This window comes from Oryctolagus cuniculus, chromosome 10 (assembly GCF_051225735.1).
Source record: "Oryctolagus cuniculus isolate XC-2025 breed Fujian yellow rabbit chromosome 10, ASM5122573v1, whole genome shotgun sequence".
Taxonomy (NCBI): Eukaryota; Metazoa; Chordata; class Mammalia; order Lagomorpha; family Leporidae; genus Oryctolagus; species Oryctolagus cuniculus.
This window is the reverse complement of record NC_142876.1, coordinates 119,606,975-119,625,646: the sequence shown is the minus strand read 5'-3', so window position 1 is coordinate 119,625,646 and position 18,672 is coordinate 119,606,975. Positions and strand designations below refer to the sequence as shown.

At 55.0% G+C, this 18,672-nt stretch overlaps 1 protein-coding gene across 5 annotated transcripts in view; it reads right to left on the bottom strand.

Annotated features, from left to right (window-relative positions):
• The window catches only part of SRGAP3 (SLIT-ROBO Rho GTPase activating protein 3), a 247,013-nt gene that overhangs the window by 91,088 nt on the left and 137,253 nt on the right, over window positions 1-18,672 (bottom strand). For all 5 annotated transcript variants that reach the window (XM_070051214.2, XM_070051215.2, XM_070051218.2 and 2 more), the window contains exon 3: window positions 16,285-16,447. In XM_070051214.2, coding sequence (XP_069907315.2) covers window positions 16,285-16,447 — 163 coding nt within the window. The remainder of the gene's footprint in view (window positions 1-16,284; window positions 16,448-18,672) is intronic.

The window sequence follows — 18,672 nt, the reverse complement described above, 5'->3', positions numbered from 1 at the left end:
CCACGATGGCACCGGGCGCCATGATGGGCTCTGTGCTGGAGCTGGTGCACCTGCTCCCTCACCCATGACGCCCTGCTCAGGGACTCCACAGGGTTCACACGCACGAGAATCCCTTCACCAGATGCAGCCCGTGACCTTGAATTCCCAGTCCCCAGAACTCTGAGTTGAACAATGTTATCAATATCCAAAGGGCCCTGGGGGGGGGGGGGACAGGTTCCCTGTCCCTGAGTTATAGCAACAGAAAGCACTAAGTAGCGTCTTCAGATGCTGGGTCACTGGTTGGGATGTCTTGAGGTTGTCCCTTCAAGGGCACACGTGCTGGAAACTTAGTCCCCAGGGGGCGATGCTCAGAGGTAGGGGAGCCCTGCAGGGGCGGAGCCTCATGGAGGAGGTGAGGTTACTGGGTTGGAAGTACTAAGTGGTCCTCCTGGGACACTGAGTTAGTTCTCCCGGGAGGTGCTGTTACTAGAAGGAACCCGGACTCCCGAGTCCCCCTCTGGTCTCCTGCCCCCTGCCACGCTGGATCCCTCCCACACGCTCTCCTGCCACTGGGGTGCCATCTGCCAGGGGGCCGCTGTGCCACTGAACTTCCCAGACTGCGACCTGAATCAACCTCTTTTCCTGGTAAAGTTACACAGCCCCAGGCATTTCACTACAGTCCCAGAACCTGGATTAATTCACTCTCAACAACCCTGTGGAGAACTTCCAGGCAGGAAGAGGGCAGATCCGGGGTCAGTTCCACTGCCCAGCCGGCCCTGCCCCAGCTGGGCCTGCCTCCCTTTTTGCTGAATAGCGGCTCTCAGTACTCTTAGGGACATTCTCTGGTGTTCCTAGCTCTGGGGCTCCAGCAAAACACCGGAAAACAAACGACAGAGCAGCAGCCTTGTGGGTCTCAGCCCTGAACCCTGACAACGCCATCACTGCCTTTCCACCCTCCAGCTTGTTGGCTCATCAAATCGCAGAATGCAAGACCCAGCCAGCTCCTGATTTAGACACAGGCTGTGTGTCAGTGCAGGCTACCTCGGGGGACCAGGCCCCTCTGGCCGGCCACAAGGCCAGGGCCTCTCTGACGGCAGCAGCTCCGACAGCCCTCGGGCTGCCTCTTCCTCCCAGTCTGCCTCCCCTCCTCCAGGGGGCGCTCGGCTTGCCGATGGCTAGGCTGTAGGCCCTGTGGCCCGCTGCCATCCCTGCCTCTGCTCTCTGCCACCCCCCCTCGAGGCTGTGCTACTCCTGGACACCCCTCTCTTCCTGCCCTCCCCCTAATTCATGCTTCCTGAGGATGCCAACCGGACAGGCTGTGATCAGACACCTCCCGATTCCGGGCTGGGGTCTGGGACCGGGAACTGCCCGGACGCTCTCGGCAGGGGTGGCTCCACTGCTGCCCAGCCTGGCGTGAGCCTGCCCTCCTGTGTGTCAGCCTCTCTCTGCAGTCACTCCCAACATCTCTTTGGGGCCCTGTTAATGCTGAAAGCTTCATTTTCAGAACTGACTAAGGCAGCAGGCCTGAGGGAGACTGAGGACACCACGGGACAGCTGCGGACAAGTCAGCGGACACACTCCCGACAACCCTGACTGCTGCGGTGCTAACAGAGCGGGGTGCCGTGGTTACTAAGGACACGCAGCCCGTGGATAACGGCAGTCAGCATGTTATTTCCTGGCCTCGGAGCCAGAGGTCCGACCCTCATGCAAGCCCAAGATGAGCAAAGGCAGGCACTGTCGCTTCTCCGCCTTGAAGACGGACACAGAGGCTCGGGATGGGGGACTCATTTCACAAGGCTCTGCTCCAGGTCACCGTAAGCATCAGACCACGCAGTGTCCAGCACCGTTCCGTCACTTCCATCATCTGGAAGAGAGCCGGGCCCGCCCCGCCTCCAGGGATGGGGCAGAACTCCGGGTGGACCCTGCGTGGACTCACACTCAGGAGTCATCTTGGCCATGACCTGACGCAAGCCTACATTTTTTCTTTTTTCTCCAGGAACCTCTCAGATAAGGAGCTACTGGCTGAGGCCGCAGTGAGAGCCTGCCGGCCTCCGAAAACCAGTCTCTGGGGAAACCCGAGGGCTCAGGCCCGAGCTGCTGGCTCCCTCTCTCGTCTCCACGGCAACGTGCATGTCGTCGGGCATCTTTGATGGATTCAGAACATTACTGTCACTTACTGCTGCTGAGTCACCAGCCATGGCCACCACCTTTCCCCCTTTGTCATGTCATAACCTGGTCTTCCGCTTCGCTTGCACGGTTTTGGGCAGGAGGGGAACAAGGGCTGCATTAGCATTCCAAAAGTGTCTCTCCCCACTCCCCACCTGTCCAGCCCACTCCTTCACCCATCCACTCATCCAGCCAGCTACCCCACCGACCTGCCCATCCTCCTGTCCACTTGTCCACCCAACCGTCCATCGTCCATCCATCCCTTCATTTCTGTCCATTTCCATATCACGCTCCCTGATCCTGCCCCTATTACTTTTCACCACTAACACGCACATGAGGGTGCGTGAGAAAACATAAGTTGTGAAAAAGCTGCATAATTTTGACATTGTTTTGCCCCCAAATCATTCAGACTGACTTGTCATAACACGTCTGAGTAAGACTCAGGCACTAAGTAGGAGAAGCACCAGTTTGAAAAGAGACACAGGAGAGCAACAAAGATTCTGCTGAAACGGAAGCAAGAAGAGACATCCACGTTATGGGGAAGCCTGGGTGGAAAGTGGCCATTTCACAGAAATTTTATGAAAAGCTGAAGAGGACAATTCTTCAGAGAAAGCATCAGTCGCCCGGTGGGCATCTTGGCTTTAAGAAAGGACGAGGGGCCGGCGCTGTGACGTAGCGGGTTAAAGCCCTGGCCTGCAGTGCTGGCATCCCATAGAGGCGCTAGTTCTAGTCCCAGCTGCTCCTCTTCCGGTCCAGCTCTCTGCTGTGGCCTGGGAAAGCAGTAGAAGATGGTCCAAGTCCTTGGGCCCCTGCACCGTGTGGGAGACCTGGAAGAAGCTCCTGGCTCCTGGCTTCAGGTCAGTGTAGCTCCAGCCGTTGCAGCCATCTTGGGAGTGAACCAGCAGATGGAAGACCTCTCTCTCTCTCTCTCTCTCTCCCCCTGTCCCTCTCTGCCTCTCCTTCTTTCTCTGTGTAACTCTGTCTTTCAAATAAATTAAATTAAAAGAAAAGAAAGGACGAGATGGTGCTGAAGATGAAGTCCAGAGTAGCGAGTCATCAGAAGCAAATCTGAGGAGAACACTAATCATGTTCATGTGTGAACTGAACAGGACTGATGACTGACAGTGGAAATGACAGCCAATACCACAGACATCCCAACGCGTTTAGCTTGTACGGTTCTGGCTGGAAAGGCAGAGCAAACTCTGCTTGATGGGCAACAAAACTGCTGCCCTCAGATCAGCTGCAGGCAACGGAAGAACATTCGATGGAAACTTCAAACAAATAGGATCCAGATCCCAAAGCTTTTCTCCCGAGAAGTGCAACAGGAGATTAAACGTGGCTTTGCCATCCTGAAGACGAAGCACAACCAAAGTAATGGCTACCACAAGGGAGGCGTGGTCCCTCAAAGCAAAGGAGACCCGTCAAGAGCCAAGGGCATGGCACGAGTTTTTTGAAGACGCTTAAGACATTCTGCTTGCTGACTTTCTGGGTGCCAAAGAATGAAAACGTCTGCTTGCTGTGAGAATGTGGCTTAAAAGTTAGCAGATGGGGCCGGCACTGTGGTGCAGTGGGTAAAGCCACCACCTGCAGTGCCAGCATCACAGATGGGCACCGGTTGGAATCCTGGCTGCTCCACTTCCGATCCAGCTCTCTGCTGTGGCCTGGGAAAGCAGTAGAAGATGGCCCAGGTCCTTAGGCCCCTGCACCCACGTGGGAAGACCTGGAGGAAGCTCCAGTCTCCTGGGTTCAGATCGGCACAGCTCTGGCTGTTGCAGCCAGTTGGAGAGTGAATCAGCAGATGGAAGACCTCTCTCTCTCTCCCTCTGTCTCTCTCTCTTTCTGCCTCTCCTTCTTTCTCTGTGTAACACTGACTTTCAAATAAATAAATCTTAAAAAAAAGGCAGAAAAAGGCCTGGGAAAGCTTCACCAGACAGTCCTTCTCCATGACAACGCTCCTACTCATTCCTCTCCTCAAACAAGGACCCGATTTGATTCCTTCTGACTTCTTTTTGTTTCCTATTCTTAAAAATCTATAAAAGGCACCTCTTTTCTTCATTTAATAATGTAAAAAGTGGGGGCCGGTGCTGTGGCACAGCGAGCTAAAGCCTCAGCCGGTAGCACCAGCACGGGTCTGAGTCCTGGCTGCCCCACTTCTGATCCAGCTCTCTGCTAATGCACCTGGGGAAGCAACGGAAGACGGCCCACGTGCTTGGGCCCCAGAAGTTGCTGGCTACAGATTCCCAGCTTCGGATTAGCTCAGCTTTGGCCATTGCAGCCATCTGGGGAGGAACCAGTGGATGAAGGCCTCTCTCTGCCTCTTTCAAATAAAAAAAAATTAATCTTTAAAAAAATGTACAAAATGATTACTTTGGCATGGTTAGATTCCCAGGGATGGACCACACGGCTGCTATCACCACTTACAAAAGTGTCTTGAACTCAATGGAGCTTATGCTGATAAAGTTTTTATTTTTTTCATTTCTATCCTTTGAATTCCATTTTCCATGACCATTCTGAAGTCCCCTCAAATATGGATAAGCACACGGAGCTGTTCTCTCTCAGTGCACATCAAATTCATCTTTGTTGCATCTGGCTAACCACCTCCCACCCCAGAACCTTCTCTGCATCTCTGATGCCTAGAAAACAAAATTCATCATCTCAGCCCCTCGCCCACGGGCCTCCTTGACCTGACCCAACCTGACTTTCCTTATCTGCACCCGTGTTCTATAGCTCCCCGATGTCTAAGACACGCAGCAAAACAGAGAACAGCACCGCCTGTGAACATACAAGAAGTAACTATTCAGATTTGGCCATTTTTGCTTTGAATCCATTTTTAGGCAGTAAAATGTTACAGATGCCCCTGGAGCGCTCTTGGTTTTTAGGCAGTAAAATGTTACAGATGCCCCTGGAGCGCTCTTGGTCTCCTCCTTGCCCCACCTCAGTTGCCATTCCAGAGCTGGTGAGTATATTCTCACACGCTCCACATTTGCATAGCCTCACTTCAACCATCTGTCTAACAGCATAAACAATATCCACTATTCATCTGTGTTCTACAGCTTATAAAAATATCACGCCATACCTTGCGATTTTCTCACCCAACATTTTGCCTCTCCAAGTTTTATCCACATTGCTCACTGCAGATCAATTCCTTCACCCTAACTATTGCATAATACTCCGTCACGTGACCACCCGCAGCTCAGTAAGCCATTCCCTTGAGGACGGACACGGCAGTTACTTTTCTTTGTTCTCCTACAGACACAGATGCAGCACACTTCTTTGTACAAAGGTGCAGGTGCTTGTGTGTGCAGTGTGTGCAGGTGACACTCAGAAGTGGAGCTGCCGGGCTGCAGGGTTGGCTCTGCTTCCTTCGCTGTTGCTAGGTTCTGCCTGACTCTTCTGCGGCAGGGCTGCACCGAGGGACGGGCCTACCCGGAACGCACAGGAGGCCCTGACGCCCCACATTCCTGCAGCACCCAGGACTGCTTCATCAGTCTGCGGGGAGTCCAACTGCCTCTCACTCCTATTTCTCCCTCCCCTGTTACCACTACGCATGAGCCACTTTTTCTTATACTTTTGGCCAATTAGGCTTCACTTTTTATGATTTTCCCATTGGTATCTCTTATTCGTGTTCATAGTGGGCTTTTTTCTTATTCATTTTGGGGAGCTCATTATATATTCTTGCTATAAACCTTTTATTATTTCTGTGCCTACCAAATATCTTCTCTTTGTCTCATATATTTCATGTCTATTCATCACCCATCTTTGTTGTTATATAAAAGATTTTAAAATTTGATGGAATGCAATCTATCACATTTTCCTTTATAGTCTGTGCTTCTTAACTGTTTTTTGTTTTGGCAGGCGCCATGGCTCACTTGGCTAATCCTCCACCTGCGGCGCCGGCACACCAGGTTCTAGTTCTGGTTGGGGCACCAGATTCTGTCCCAGCTGCTGCTCTTCCAGTCCAGCTCTCTGCTGTGGCCCAGGAGTGCAGCAGAGGATGGCCCAAGTGCTTGGGCCCTGCACCCGCATGGGAGACCGGGAGGAAGCACCTGGCTCCTGGCTTCGGATCAGCGCAGCACCGGCCACAGCAGACATTAGGGGAGTGACCCAACGGAAGGAAGACCTTTATCTCTCTCTCTCTCTCACTGTCTATAACTCTACCTGTCAAATAAAAAAAATTTAAAAATTAAATTCTTTAAGCAGGTTTTCCCTTACCCAATGTTTCAAATACAATATCCTGCATTTTTCTAAATGTTTAAAAGTTCTGGTGTTTATCATTAGCACTTTAACTGATCCAGAATATTTTTTTAATTAACAGAGGCCTTGGTTTTTCTACTTGAAGAGATTCATGTGTGTGTGTGTGTGTGTGTTGCGGGGGACACATGTGTAAAATTAACTCTAACAAAGAACAAGAAATGAACCAACAACCTGCTGAACTGGGCCCAAATTCAGACAGTCATTCCTTCCTTCTGATTAGGAAGCACCACTGCCAAGTACAGAGTGCCCATGTGTGAAGAGCTCTGTCCTGTGCCATAGAGGAGCTTGTCTAGTCTAGACTGGCCTACCACCACCTGGGCGTTTTGTCTTTTTAAAGATTTATTTATTTATTTGAAAAGCAGAGATAGAGAAGGGAGGGGAGAGAGCTTCTACCCATTGGTTCGCTCCCCAAATGACTACAATAGCCTGGGCTGGGCCAGGCTGAAGCTAGGCGCCTGGAACCCCATCCAAGTCTCCCACGTGAGTGGCAGGGGCCCAAGCACTTGAGCCATCTTGCACTGTCTTACCAGGCACATGGGCAGGGAGCTGGCTCAGAAGCGGAGCAGCCGGACTCAACTGATGCACTTATGGGACACCAGAGGCATCACTGGTGGCAGCTTCACCCACGATGCCACAGCGCTGGCCCTGGCACTCCCTGTCTTCAAGGACTAGCACTCCAGAGAGAGAGGTAACACCTGAAAAGGCCAGTGCGCGAACAAACATACAACACACACGTCATGACCATGATAGGCCTAATTTTCTCATTTTCTCAGTGTAACAAAGTTGGAAATCAAAAAATAAGCAGAGCACTTTTTTTTGGCAACTGAGCAAACATAATTCTGAATAATTCATGAGCTAAGAATAAATTATAATGGAAAGCATGAAATATTTACATGTGAATGACAACGACTGCATCACTTATCAAAACTTCGGGGACGCAGCTCATCTGCGGCTCCAGCAGCATTAATGTTCAATCCTTCTTGCTTTCTAATGTGAGAATTCAAGTGACATTTTCTAATTGGATGTGGTTGGCACACAGGCGCATTACCCACTTTGTCTATTCATCTTACAAGCAGCCGTCCTACGGAGTTCTGGTCAGCAGGAAGACTTGCCATCGGGTTTTGATAATGCCCTGTATCAGGCTAAGGGAGTTCCTACGGAGTCCACATTTGCAGAGAATTTCTGTCTGGAAATCGTGAAGAGTTGAAGCATGTCGTTTAAAAGCTAAGAGTTGGGGCAAGCTCCGTGGCGTAGTAGGTTAATCCTCCACTTGTGGCACCAGCACCCCACGTGGGTGCTGGTTCTAGTCCCAGCTGCTCCTCTTCCAATCCAGCTCTCTGCTGTGGCCTGGAAAAGCAGTGGAAGCTGGCTCAAGTACCTGGGCCACTGCACCCATGTGGGAGACCCGGAAGGAGCTCCTGGCTCCTGGCTCCTGGCTCCTGGCTCCTGGCTCCTGGCTTCGAATTGGTGCAGCTCTGGCCATTGCGGCCATCTGGGGAGTGAACCAACAGAAGGAAGACCTTTTTTTCTCTCTCGCTCTCACTATCTGTAACTCTACCTCTCAAATAAATAAATAAAATCTTAAAAAAAAAAAGTTAAGGGTGCCACTCCCCTCTTCATGGTACTGCACACTCCTGGCCAATACAATAAGGCAAGAAAAAGAAATGAGAGGTTATCAAAGAAGCTATCAAACAGCCACCACCCAGGGAGTGCTCTCCTGAGCACATCGTCTTATATCTCAGCACCGACTGCAGTCTCCCTCCATCCCCTCTCCACTCCTAACCTCACGGTCTCCTCTGAAGGTCCCCCATTTGCCCAAGGAGCTCAGACTTCTGACTGCTTACTGTGGACCACGCAGGCGTCTCACAGCACTTTGTCATCCCTACAACAACCCCGTAAAGGAGGTTATTATCAGCTCCATTTTGGAAATGGCAAAAATCAGTGGGTTTAAGGGCTTCAATGACACTCACATGGCTAGAATGATACAAGACAGAGACGGAGCCCAGGTCCACCGCGGCCCTACCGCCACACTCCACTGCCGGCCTGCTCGTGACGTGAGCTGGGACTCTGCTGTTGCCTGCCCTGGCTTTGGTCTGGATGCCTCCTCTGCCCCTCGCTTCTCCTGAACCACTGCAGCTGGCTGCAGATGCTCCTGCGGCACTGCTGCCACCAGACAACCCCTCTGGAGTGCCTGGCCCACACCCCGTGAGCAATGGGCAGGAGGACGTGAGGGCCCGGCCTGGGTACCACAGCTCCGGGAGGCTCTGAAGGGCAGTCCCTGCTCGTCAGAGTCACAGCCAGGCCTCTCCCACTGCCAGCTCCTGCTGCCCCGCCTCCTTATTCTTTTCTCCGCAAGTGAGGATCCTCGAGTCCTCCCTGGTACCCACTGTACCGTGGTGGTATCTTAGCTCCCTGGGGGAGCCCAAGCCGGGACAGGCTGAATCTTTTATTTTATTTTATTTTATTTTATTTTATTTTATTTTATTTTATTTTATTTTCCTTTATTTGACAGGTACAGTTATTGACAGTGTACAGTTATCAACCGTGAGAGAGAGAGAGAGAGAGACAGAGAGAAAGGTCCTCCTTCCGCACTCCCCAAATGGCCACCACGGTCAGTGCTGCGCTGATCCGAAGGCAGGAGCCAGGTGCTTCTCCTGGTCTCCCATGCGGGTGCAGGACCCAAGCACTTGGGCCATCCTCCACTGCATTCCCCGGGCCACAGCAGAGAGCTGGACTGGAAGAGGAGCACCAGGACTAGATGGGATGCCAGCGCCACAGGTGGAGGATTAACCAAGCGAGCCACGGCGCCCGCCCCAGAGCTGAATCTTAAAGTCTCACATCAAATGCTGCCACCAACCATGGTGCCTTCCCCAACCTCCTGACCCGGACTCTGGGTTTTCTTTCTCAACAGACTCGGGAAGTGATGACCGTGGCTCTCCATGGACTCTGAATGAATGGCTGTCTCAAGCCTGCCTTGGCTTCTACTGCCCAGTGAGCTCCTGGAGAGAGGCGCTTCCATCTGCTCAGACCACTGAGTGTGCATGGGCTCTGCAACTGGACACATCTCTAGTCACACTCCAATGTCCCCATCTGTAAAATGGGTCATCTGCCTGTAGGGCTAGAAGAATTGCATGCACAGAGAACACTTAGCCCGGGGCCCAGCACACAGTAGGTGATAATCGCCTGTATTGTTGTCACACAACTCATACACAATGGGACTTCAAAAATCTTGCAGAGGGGTTGCTGTCGGTGCAGAGGGTTAAGCCACTGCCTGTGACCCAGCATCCCAAGTGGTGGTCAGTTCAAGTTCCTGCTTCTCCATTTCTGACCCAACTCCATGCTAATGTGCCTGGAAAAGTAACAGAAGACGGCCCAGTTGCTTCAGCCCCTGCCACCCATGTGGGAAATCCAGATGCAGTTCCAGGCTCCTGACTTTGGCCTGAGCCAGCCCTGGCCATTGCAGCCATTTAGGGAGTCAACCAACAGATGGAAGACCTCTCTCTCTCTCACTCTTATCTCTCCCTCTCTGTAACTCTGCCTTTCAAAAAAATAAACAAATCTTTAAAAAAAAAAAAAGCTTACAGAAAATGGAATTAACAGATAACATTATTTCGGTGCAAAAAAAATAAATGTGAGATCCATGCCAGTTCTTTCCTAACACTATTACCCATGAACTTTTAAATATAACTCATATGCATGGATTTCATAATTTTTTGCACCAAAATAAACTTACCCTCTAATTCCCTTCTCCATGCACATCCTGAAGCCCCTCATACGCTCACTGGCTAGGCTGCGAGCGCCTGCTGAGGCCTGCAAGGCAGGCGTCCCTCCGGGTGGCGTCACTGCACACAGCTGCGTCTCCTGGGGATGCGACGGGCCCGACTGCAGGCTCCTCACTCCTTGGCAGCTTGCCCACCCTGCTCGCTCACTCGCTCTCTCTCTCTCTCTCTGTCCCCACACAGGCTTCCAAGCTGGACCCTCCAGCATGCAAACCCTCACTCTCTCCTGCAACCAGAAAATAAACTTGGCTTTGAATTCGAGGCCGAGGGTGCTTTTGATCTCCGTTACAAAGCAAGGCAATTATTGGACACAAAAGCCCTGATTTATTTATGAAATGCGAGGAACATCTTGGAGGCGGGCACGAAGAAGCTCACTCAAGAGCGAGTCCTTGTTGCCACACAGTGAATGGCTGCTTTCAAACACAAGCCCCCAGACGCCCTCTGTCCTCTGCTGAGAGTCCCTCCTCATTAGCGCTTCCTCCAGAACACCCCGACTTCCGACAATCAAATTCACGTCACGGCCCGGCAAGCAATTACATTCTGCAGGCATCGCACACAGACTACTGGATGGCTATTGTTAAGGGAGCCCAGAAACCAGAATGAGTCTGCAAGTGGAAGGGGCTTCAAGGCCCAGTCTCAGAAACGTTTAGGGGTGGGAGGGTAGAGCAAATGGATGCACAGACAGGCCCCCAAGCCCCAGCCGCCAGCTGCTCTACCAAGTGGGGAAGTGGACTCCGTACTGGGCTTGGCCCGGCACATCTGAGACTCTGCAGGTCTCTGCTGCTCATCTGTAAGGCAAGGAGTTAGGAGCACGGAAGACTTCCCCCTGGGAGCTCTCAGGGCCGCTTGAGCAACTCCCAGCGATTTGGTAGAAATGCAAAATCTCAGGCCTTGTCCTGAGCCAACCCGAAACCACGGGCTGGGGCCCAGCCAGCCGCCTGTGCTTAACAAAGTCCTGCAGGCCATTCTGGTGAGTCTGGTGCACTTCAGAATCCAGAATCCACTGGGAGGCAACTCTTAAAGATGAGGCACTAACTCCAGTGCATAAACGGTCCGGGGGGTAAAGTGAAGAAGCCAGGTAGTCTAATAAGACGACTTCAAAAGTTCACGGCATTAAAAGGTAAGTTCGTTTTGATGCCCCAAACAATTAAATCCACGCACGTGAGGGGGTCTTCAAAAAGCTCGCTGCAAATGAATATAATGAAAAAAAAATCTATGCATGGATTTCAAAGACTTTTGCACCAAATAAGCTAATCTTTTCATTCCGCCGTCCTGTGAAATTTTTGAACACACACACATTGACATCAGACAACCACAGGGCCAGGGGGCAGTGCCTACAGCACTGGCCACTGCTCAGCTCCAGGTAAATCAGGTCCAGTGTGAAGCCAGGCGGACCTGGCGTTGTCAGAGCTCCTGATTTTTGCAGGCAGGGCACGAACTCCAGATTTTAAAGCTCCACACGTTTAAATGTTGACTTTTCTTCAACAGTGAGGCCCAAGCAGACTACACGTGAGAGGGCCAAGTTCGGTGGTGGATGGCCGTTGCACAGCTCTGTCCTGAGCTGGCAGTGACCTCTGCCGTGACACACCCCGGCCCTCTGGGCTCCTGCCCCCCTCCTCACGCTCAGTGCCAAACTTCTGCTCCCCCCTTGCTGACTCCTATCCACCCTTCAGCACCCAACACCAGGGTTACCCCTGCCATGGGCTCCTTCTCAGCTCTGCCCCACTCTCCAGCCTCCCACTCAGAAGGCAGAGAAGATGTGACACAGGAAGAGGGTAACGGGGAAAATGAGGGGAAGTTAGAAACCGGGTGTTTCACACACGGGAGGATTCAGGGCCTCCTCGGAAAGGCGCCCTCTAGTTGCTGGGAAAGCTACTTAAATAAGGATCCCATTGGATCGGAATCTAATAAAATGAATTTTTTAAAGGATCATATAAAAAGAAATGCAAATGCACAGATCATAGGCTGGACTTGAGAACAGTTGACACAAAAATTCTTGGGAGTGTCAGCTTTCAGAATGAAAGTAAGACAATCACCGGCAGGTAAATGTCTTCACGGGTCTTGTTCAAAATCAAGTGTCCAGGGCAGGCACTGCGGCACAGTGGTCATGCCTACATCCCACAGCAGAGTGCCAGGTTCAAGTTCTGCCTCTGTTTCCTATCCAGCCTCCACACTGAAGCACGCCCTGGGAGGCGGTAGTGACAGCTCAAGTACTTGGGTCCCTGTCACCCACATGGGAGACCCAGATACAGTTCCTGGGTCCTGGGCCCTGGTTTTGACCTAATCGTGTCCTGGCTATTGCAGGCATTTGGGGAATAAACCAACAGATTAAAAGATCTCTCTTTGCTTTTCAAACAAATATAAATAGATGAACTTTAAAAGAAATTTTTTTTTATTTTTATTTATTTATTTTTTTTGACAGGCAGAGTGGACAGTGAGAGAGAGAGAGACAGAGAGAAAGGTCTTCCTTTGCCGTTGGTTCACCCTCCAATGGCCGCCGCGGCCGGCGCGCTGCGGCCGGCGCACTGCGCTGATCCGATGGCAGGAGCCAGGAGCCAGGTACTTCTCCTGGTCTCCCATGGGGTGCAGGGCCCAAGCACCTGGGCCATCCTCCACTGCACTCCCTGGCCACAGCAGAGGGCTGGCCTGGAAGAGGGGCAACCGGGACAGAATCCAGTGCCCCAACCGGGACTAGAACCCGGTGTGCCGGCGCCGCTAGGCGGAGGATTAGCCTAGTGAGCCGCGGCGCCGGCCAAAAAAAATTTTTTTTAAAAGGAAAGGGACAAAACAGCCCTGCCCATCTGTGACTGCTCAGACTGCGCCAGAGGGTTCTGCCTGCTCCTGAATGCTACCCTCTGCCAGACAGGACCTGGGGCAGGGCCCAGGGGAGCTGCCAGGGTGAGAGAGGGGCAGAGCCGAATCAGGAGCGCCCAGGCGGGGCCCCGGGACTGTTCCTGGTGGCAGAGGGCCCAGGTGGGTCCTTCTGTCTTCAGCAATGGACCGGTTTCCACGCGCACCATCTCATCCCCCTGGGCCTCTCAGCCTTGAGTCCAGCACTGTGGAGAAGGCCCTGCAGGCCACAGCTGTCCCCATGTGCAGTGGGCTCTCCTGAGTGATCAGTGCCCTGTGGAGGGACCGTGGAGAAAGATTTAAGACCAGAGAGCCAGTCCACACCTGCGCTTTGGTTTCTCCTTCCTTCTCGTGTGGACTCCCCTCCTTTTCTTGGGGAACCACCCCCACCCCTCAGTCTCAGGGATAGGGTGGGACTGCAGAGGCGGGCACAAGTCCCAGGCCTGGTCAGGGAGGGGCTGCGGCTCCCAGGCCATGAGGCACTTTCAGAGCTCATGGGAACTGTGCTGGGCCCATCAGAACACGCAGAACCCATTCTTGGACGCGGACACGCCCAGGTAGGACGGTGAGCCTGGAGCTGCGGGGGGCCATCCAGTCATCACACAAGGAGAGGCCGACTCACAAGAGCCCCTCTCTTCCTCCCCCAAAAACGGAAAGCAGGAAATGAGAGCGGAACTGCGGAGAAAGCGAGCTCTGGTCACATCCCGTGCGTCTCTGAAGTCCGCACGCCTGAAGCCGGGCCCGTGAAGGTCCCTGCTCTCCGTGGAGTGTCAGAAACCACGAGAGCACAGACTGCTGCAGGTGGCTCCTGCGGCCGCGTGCTCTCCCCTAGATATGGCTCACGGCCCGGGCTGCCAGCGCGGCTTCCCGAGCGTGTGGGGCTGCCTCCAGTCCCCACGGCAGACCCCATTGCAACAAGAAACCGGAGGCTCACAGCCAGGCCCAGCTCCAGGGCCACAGCACCTGCACTGGCGTGGAGCTGACAAATGCGGCAGCTGACCTGGGTCTGAGCCAGGGGACAGGCGCGGCAAAGCCACCAGCCTGGAAGCCCCGGCCACCTGCTGCAGCCTCCCTGGCAGAGCTGACACGGGGGTAGGTAACACCCAGGGATGGGTTCTCCACTTAGGGACCACTAGCCAGCTGCCGTTTAACGAAGGCTTGCTGGGAGGCCAGCCTGTGCCAGACACCAGACTGCCCTTGCTATCGTCTCCAGATAAGAACACGGAGGCCCCGAAGGACCTGCTCAGGGGCAGCTCCACATGCTCCCCTCCTCTGGAGGTGAGGGTAAGGGGCCTGGCCTGGGTTATCCTTGGACCCCACTCCCCAGGCTGACCAGAGACGACCCCTCCCTGCACACACCCCCTCCCTGCCACGCTGGGCTGCGGTCCCCAGCAGGTGATCGGGTGAGGCGGGCAGGCTGCCACTCCCAGATGACTGCCCGCTGGCGCCACAGGAAGCGGCTGCACTGCACAGCCAGCCAGTCTCCGGCCAGCCCTCCTGGGCCCACAGGAGCCGGCTGGCTCCTTTGTTGCACAGCCCTGGCCTGGGATGAGGCCGCAGGGAGCTCAGCTGCCGACTTCGGTTCATTATTTTCCACCCCGTTAACCTCCAGCGCCAGGCAGGCTGCTGGCAGCTGAGAGCTGAGATTTCTCTCGCTCGCCCCAGGGCTCAGGAAGGAAGGAGACCTTCATTCCCCCAAAGCCTGGACGAGCCTTCCTCTGAGTCACGCCCACCCAGGAGGACGTGCTGGCGGCAGTGGGTGGGGGCTCAGGACGGGGTGCAGACTGCAAACGTGCAGCCCCCGAGGCAGCAAGGTGGGCTCTGCACGGCCGCACTCGCGCATGTTCTCGTCATCAACTCGCCAGGTCGTGTCTGCTGAGACAGAATCTCATCCTCACTGCTGTGGGGTGGGTGGGGGGAGGGGTGGGCCACGAATGCCACGGCTGCAGAAGTCATCCTAGGCAGGCACGACCCCAGCCAGGACTGTGGAGGGACAGCTATGCTCGCCACTGGCCTGGGCCCTTCTGGCTGTGCCCCGCCACCACGAGCAAAGCCCTAGGACGGGCTCCTGGCGAGAGGCATGAGCCAGGTCACATGGTGGCGACTGTGCCCCACGTGCACACAATCACAGCCAGCTTCAGCAGAGCGCTGACGGAGCGCCAGGAGCAGCCCTCTGTGCGAGCCTGGGGAGAACAAGCCTGCGTGCGCATCCTCCTGCCTGCCCTGCACAGAGAGTTCAAGTGACAAGCCCGGCGACACACAGCTAACCCATGACACAAGCAGGATTACAAACTGCAGAATCTCAGAGTTCTGGATCCAGGAGGAGCCCACTTCTCGGCAAACCTCTTCAGGGGATGCTTCTCTCCCTGATTCACTGTTTGTTTGGCCCTCACGTTGGCCCTGGGAAGTGATGACCCTGGTCCCGCCCCGTGGATGCGGACAGTGAAGCTCACAGGAGCGGGCCCAGTTCTCCACACACTCACGGTACAGGGAGCTTGGGACAGACAGGCCTCAGGGACATCAAAAAGGGGCAGCTCCCTCCACCCGTGACCTCCGGCCAGTACCTGGGCCAACGCTTCCAGCAAGAAAGGGCCACCCTGTCAGAGGCCTAAGAACAAGCCACAGTTCCTGCTGCCGAAACTGATCCCACAACAGGACACTGGGTATGACCCAGAGGTTCATGGCCGTGTCATTCATGAGAGCAAATCAATGGCAATCCCCTGAGATATGAATTCAATACATGGGGGACATCTAAGTAATGAACCGTGACACAATCACTCAAAACGGTTCATAGGTCTATCTACTGACATGGGAAAAACCCACCCCCATAGGACAGTCTGTGAGGTGACGTCAGCAGGAAGTACAACCACGCGTGCCGTCTGGTCTCACGTGGGGACGGCAGGTCCGGGAAACACACAGCACATATGCGCACAGAGGAACTGCATTTGCATTTGTGCGTGGAAGAAATTCCCAGAGCAGCAAAGTGAGGCTGTCTGAGCGAGGACGCGTGCTGGCGCCCACTCTTCTGCACCTCCTCCGGGGCCTGCGTCCCACTTCCCCAACCACGCGAACGGTGTTTATGCAGTGGTGGATGTGGCCGTGGCCGAGAGCAGTGTCTCTGAAGGCACGTGCAGGGTTCGAGCCCCAGGCCCAGCCCTCAGCCCCTGACAACCCTCAGCAGGCCTGCCCTCCTGATGTGGGTGCCACCACGGCCAGCCTAGGGCGCTGGGGGCAGGGGCCCGGCCTGCGCACCCACCTTTTTGAAGAGCCTGATGACATCCTCGCTGATCTGGGACAGGCGGACGATGACGTTGTTCATGAAGATGTCGTTGAGGGTGGCATGGTCCCGGCTCTCCCGCCGGGTCTGGTGCAGGACCAGGTACCAGCAGTTCACGGGCGACAGAAGGTACTGGTCCTTCCTGTGGAAACCAACACAGCGCGGGTGACTCCCTCACAGCTCGCGTCCACACCGTGTCACACTGTGACCCGCCAGCACTTTATGATGTTGGAAAGCTCATTTGTTTGAAAGGCAGACAAACAGCAGGAAGGGAGGGGGCGCAGAGAAGAGGTCAATCTCCCATCTGCTGGTTGACTCCCCAAACGCCTACAGCAGCCAGGGCTGAGCCAAGCTGAAGCCAGGAGCCCGGAACTCCATCAGGGTCTCCCACGTGAATGGCAGGGACCCACACACTGAGGCCATCACCTGCTGCTTCCCAGAGCGTGTGGGGTAGGAAGCAGGAATTTGGAGCAGAGTTCCGACGTGAACCCAAGCAAACAGATAAGAGGTGCAGGCACGCCCAGCGTCCTAACTACTGTGCCAAACATCCACCCCTCCCCCCCGTTCTCTAGACCCTCCTGATGCCCACCAAGGTGGGCTTTATTGTCACACATCCCACAGATGGGCAACAGAGCCCCCCACCCACCCACCCACCCATGAGGCCTGGGCAGACGATGGTGGCCACACAAGGCTGGACCAGTGAAGCGCCTCAGCAGAGAGGAGACCGCTGTGAGAATTTCTAGAAACAGGAGCAGCAGCAGGGAGCAGTGGGTGTGACTGCGAGGCCTGGAGCTCAGGCAGCCGAGCGGGTGCTGATGCTGTGGAATTAGATCACAAAGGAGGTGTAGGCAGAACGTGCTTCTCAGGGACTCCTCCACGGTGATGGAAACGGACAGACGAAAGAGGAGTGGGGACAACTGAGCTGCTAGCTAACTTACTCCAGGGCTCAGCTCGTCCCTCCCTGCAAGACACGAACGGGCAAAGCCCCGGAAGTCGCAGCAGCAGCTGAGTTTCAGAGGAAAGGAAAGAGACGCAGGGTCTTGAAGGGGCACTGAAGGGCTGGGACAACGGCAGGCCATGGATCAGGTCACCTGGCCGGAGACACGAGAGGAAGGCAAGAGAGGACAGCACCAGCTCTGCAGGAGCCGAGGGCTGGTGGGGGAGGCAGAACGCTCCCAGGGCAAGTCCCGAGAGCAACGTGAAGAGAGTGGCTGCTGAGAAGACCAAGGGTCTGAGAGAGTCCTGGCTGTCGCTCCTCTGCTGTTCCCGTGTGCATGCCGGGCAGGACGCGGTGCTGTAGGTACAGCCGTGACCAGTGCTAACAAGACTGTGCCCCACAAGCCTGCCCAGGGAGGGGAGATACATGAGGAGATGGCCTCACCCAGCACCACGGGAAGGTGGTTCTGGAGCACCTGAGGGCCACCTTGCCCAGATCTGGCGGTGAGACCCCGGAGGGCTTCCCAGAGGAGGCAGTCTCCACACTGAGAATTAAAGGGTAGGCTGGAGTTTCCCTGGTGGAGGTGGAGGAAAAGGACGGCCCAGGGCTCAGAGGACAGCAGGTGGGGGCGCATTGGTGCTGAGTGCAGCAGCTGGCTGTGGAGGGGCTGGGGTCCCTGCTTGGTGTTCTGGGTGAGGGTCAGGGTGATGAATGGGGTTGCAGACACAGGCAGAGGCCTCGAGCCACTCCAGAGCCTGAGCTTCGTCCTGAGACAGGCAGGGAGCCGGAGAGGGTTTCGGCCGCGGTGAAGGGGTGAGACGCACTCGTCAAGCCCCTGCTCAGGCTGCCGCGCCGATCACAGGCTGGGGCCCAAACACAAGGGAGGCTTTCGGGGAACAGCGAGGCTGGGAATGACAGACGGGCAGACTGAGGGGGAGGCAGCGGCATCCGGGACGCCTCTCCGGGGTTCTCATCTGAGCCCCGGGTGGGGGAGGAGAGGGCCAGAGGCAGCCATCGTGGACGTGAACAGGCAGCCCATGGTGGGGCAGGAGGGAACACGCTCAGTCTGACCTGGCTGCTACGTGGGGCACCCACACGGAGAACTGTGGGCTGAACAGACAACTGCAGAAGCGGGCAGCATGTGCTTGGGTGAGGTTGACGCCTTAGAAACGAACAAGTGCCACACACCACAGGGTGCAGGCTGGAATCCCTAGGAGGCCGGGCAAGGTGGGGGTGGGGGAACGTCACAGTGGCTCTGCCCTCTCGGCATGCTGGAAGTAGCCAGCATCCGCACGGTGTGCAGTTCCACGTCCACCATCTCGCCAGCAGACCCATCCCTCGGGACGCCCCAGCACGGGAGGTGGCCAGTTTGGCTCCCTGCGTGGGGGGAAGCTCGCTGGTAGATAAAAGGCTGAGGCGAACTGTCCATG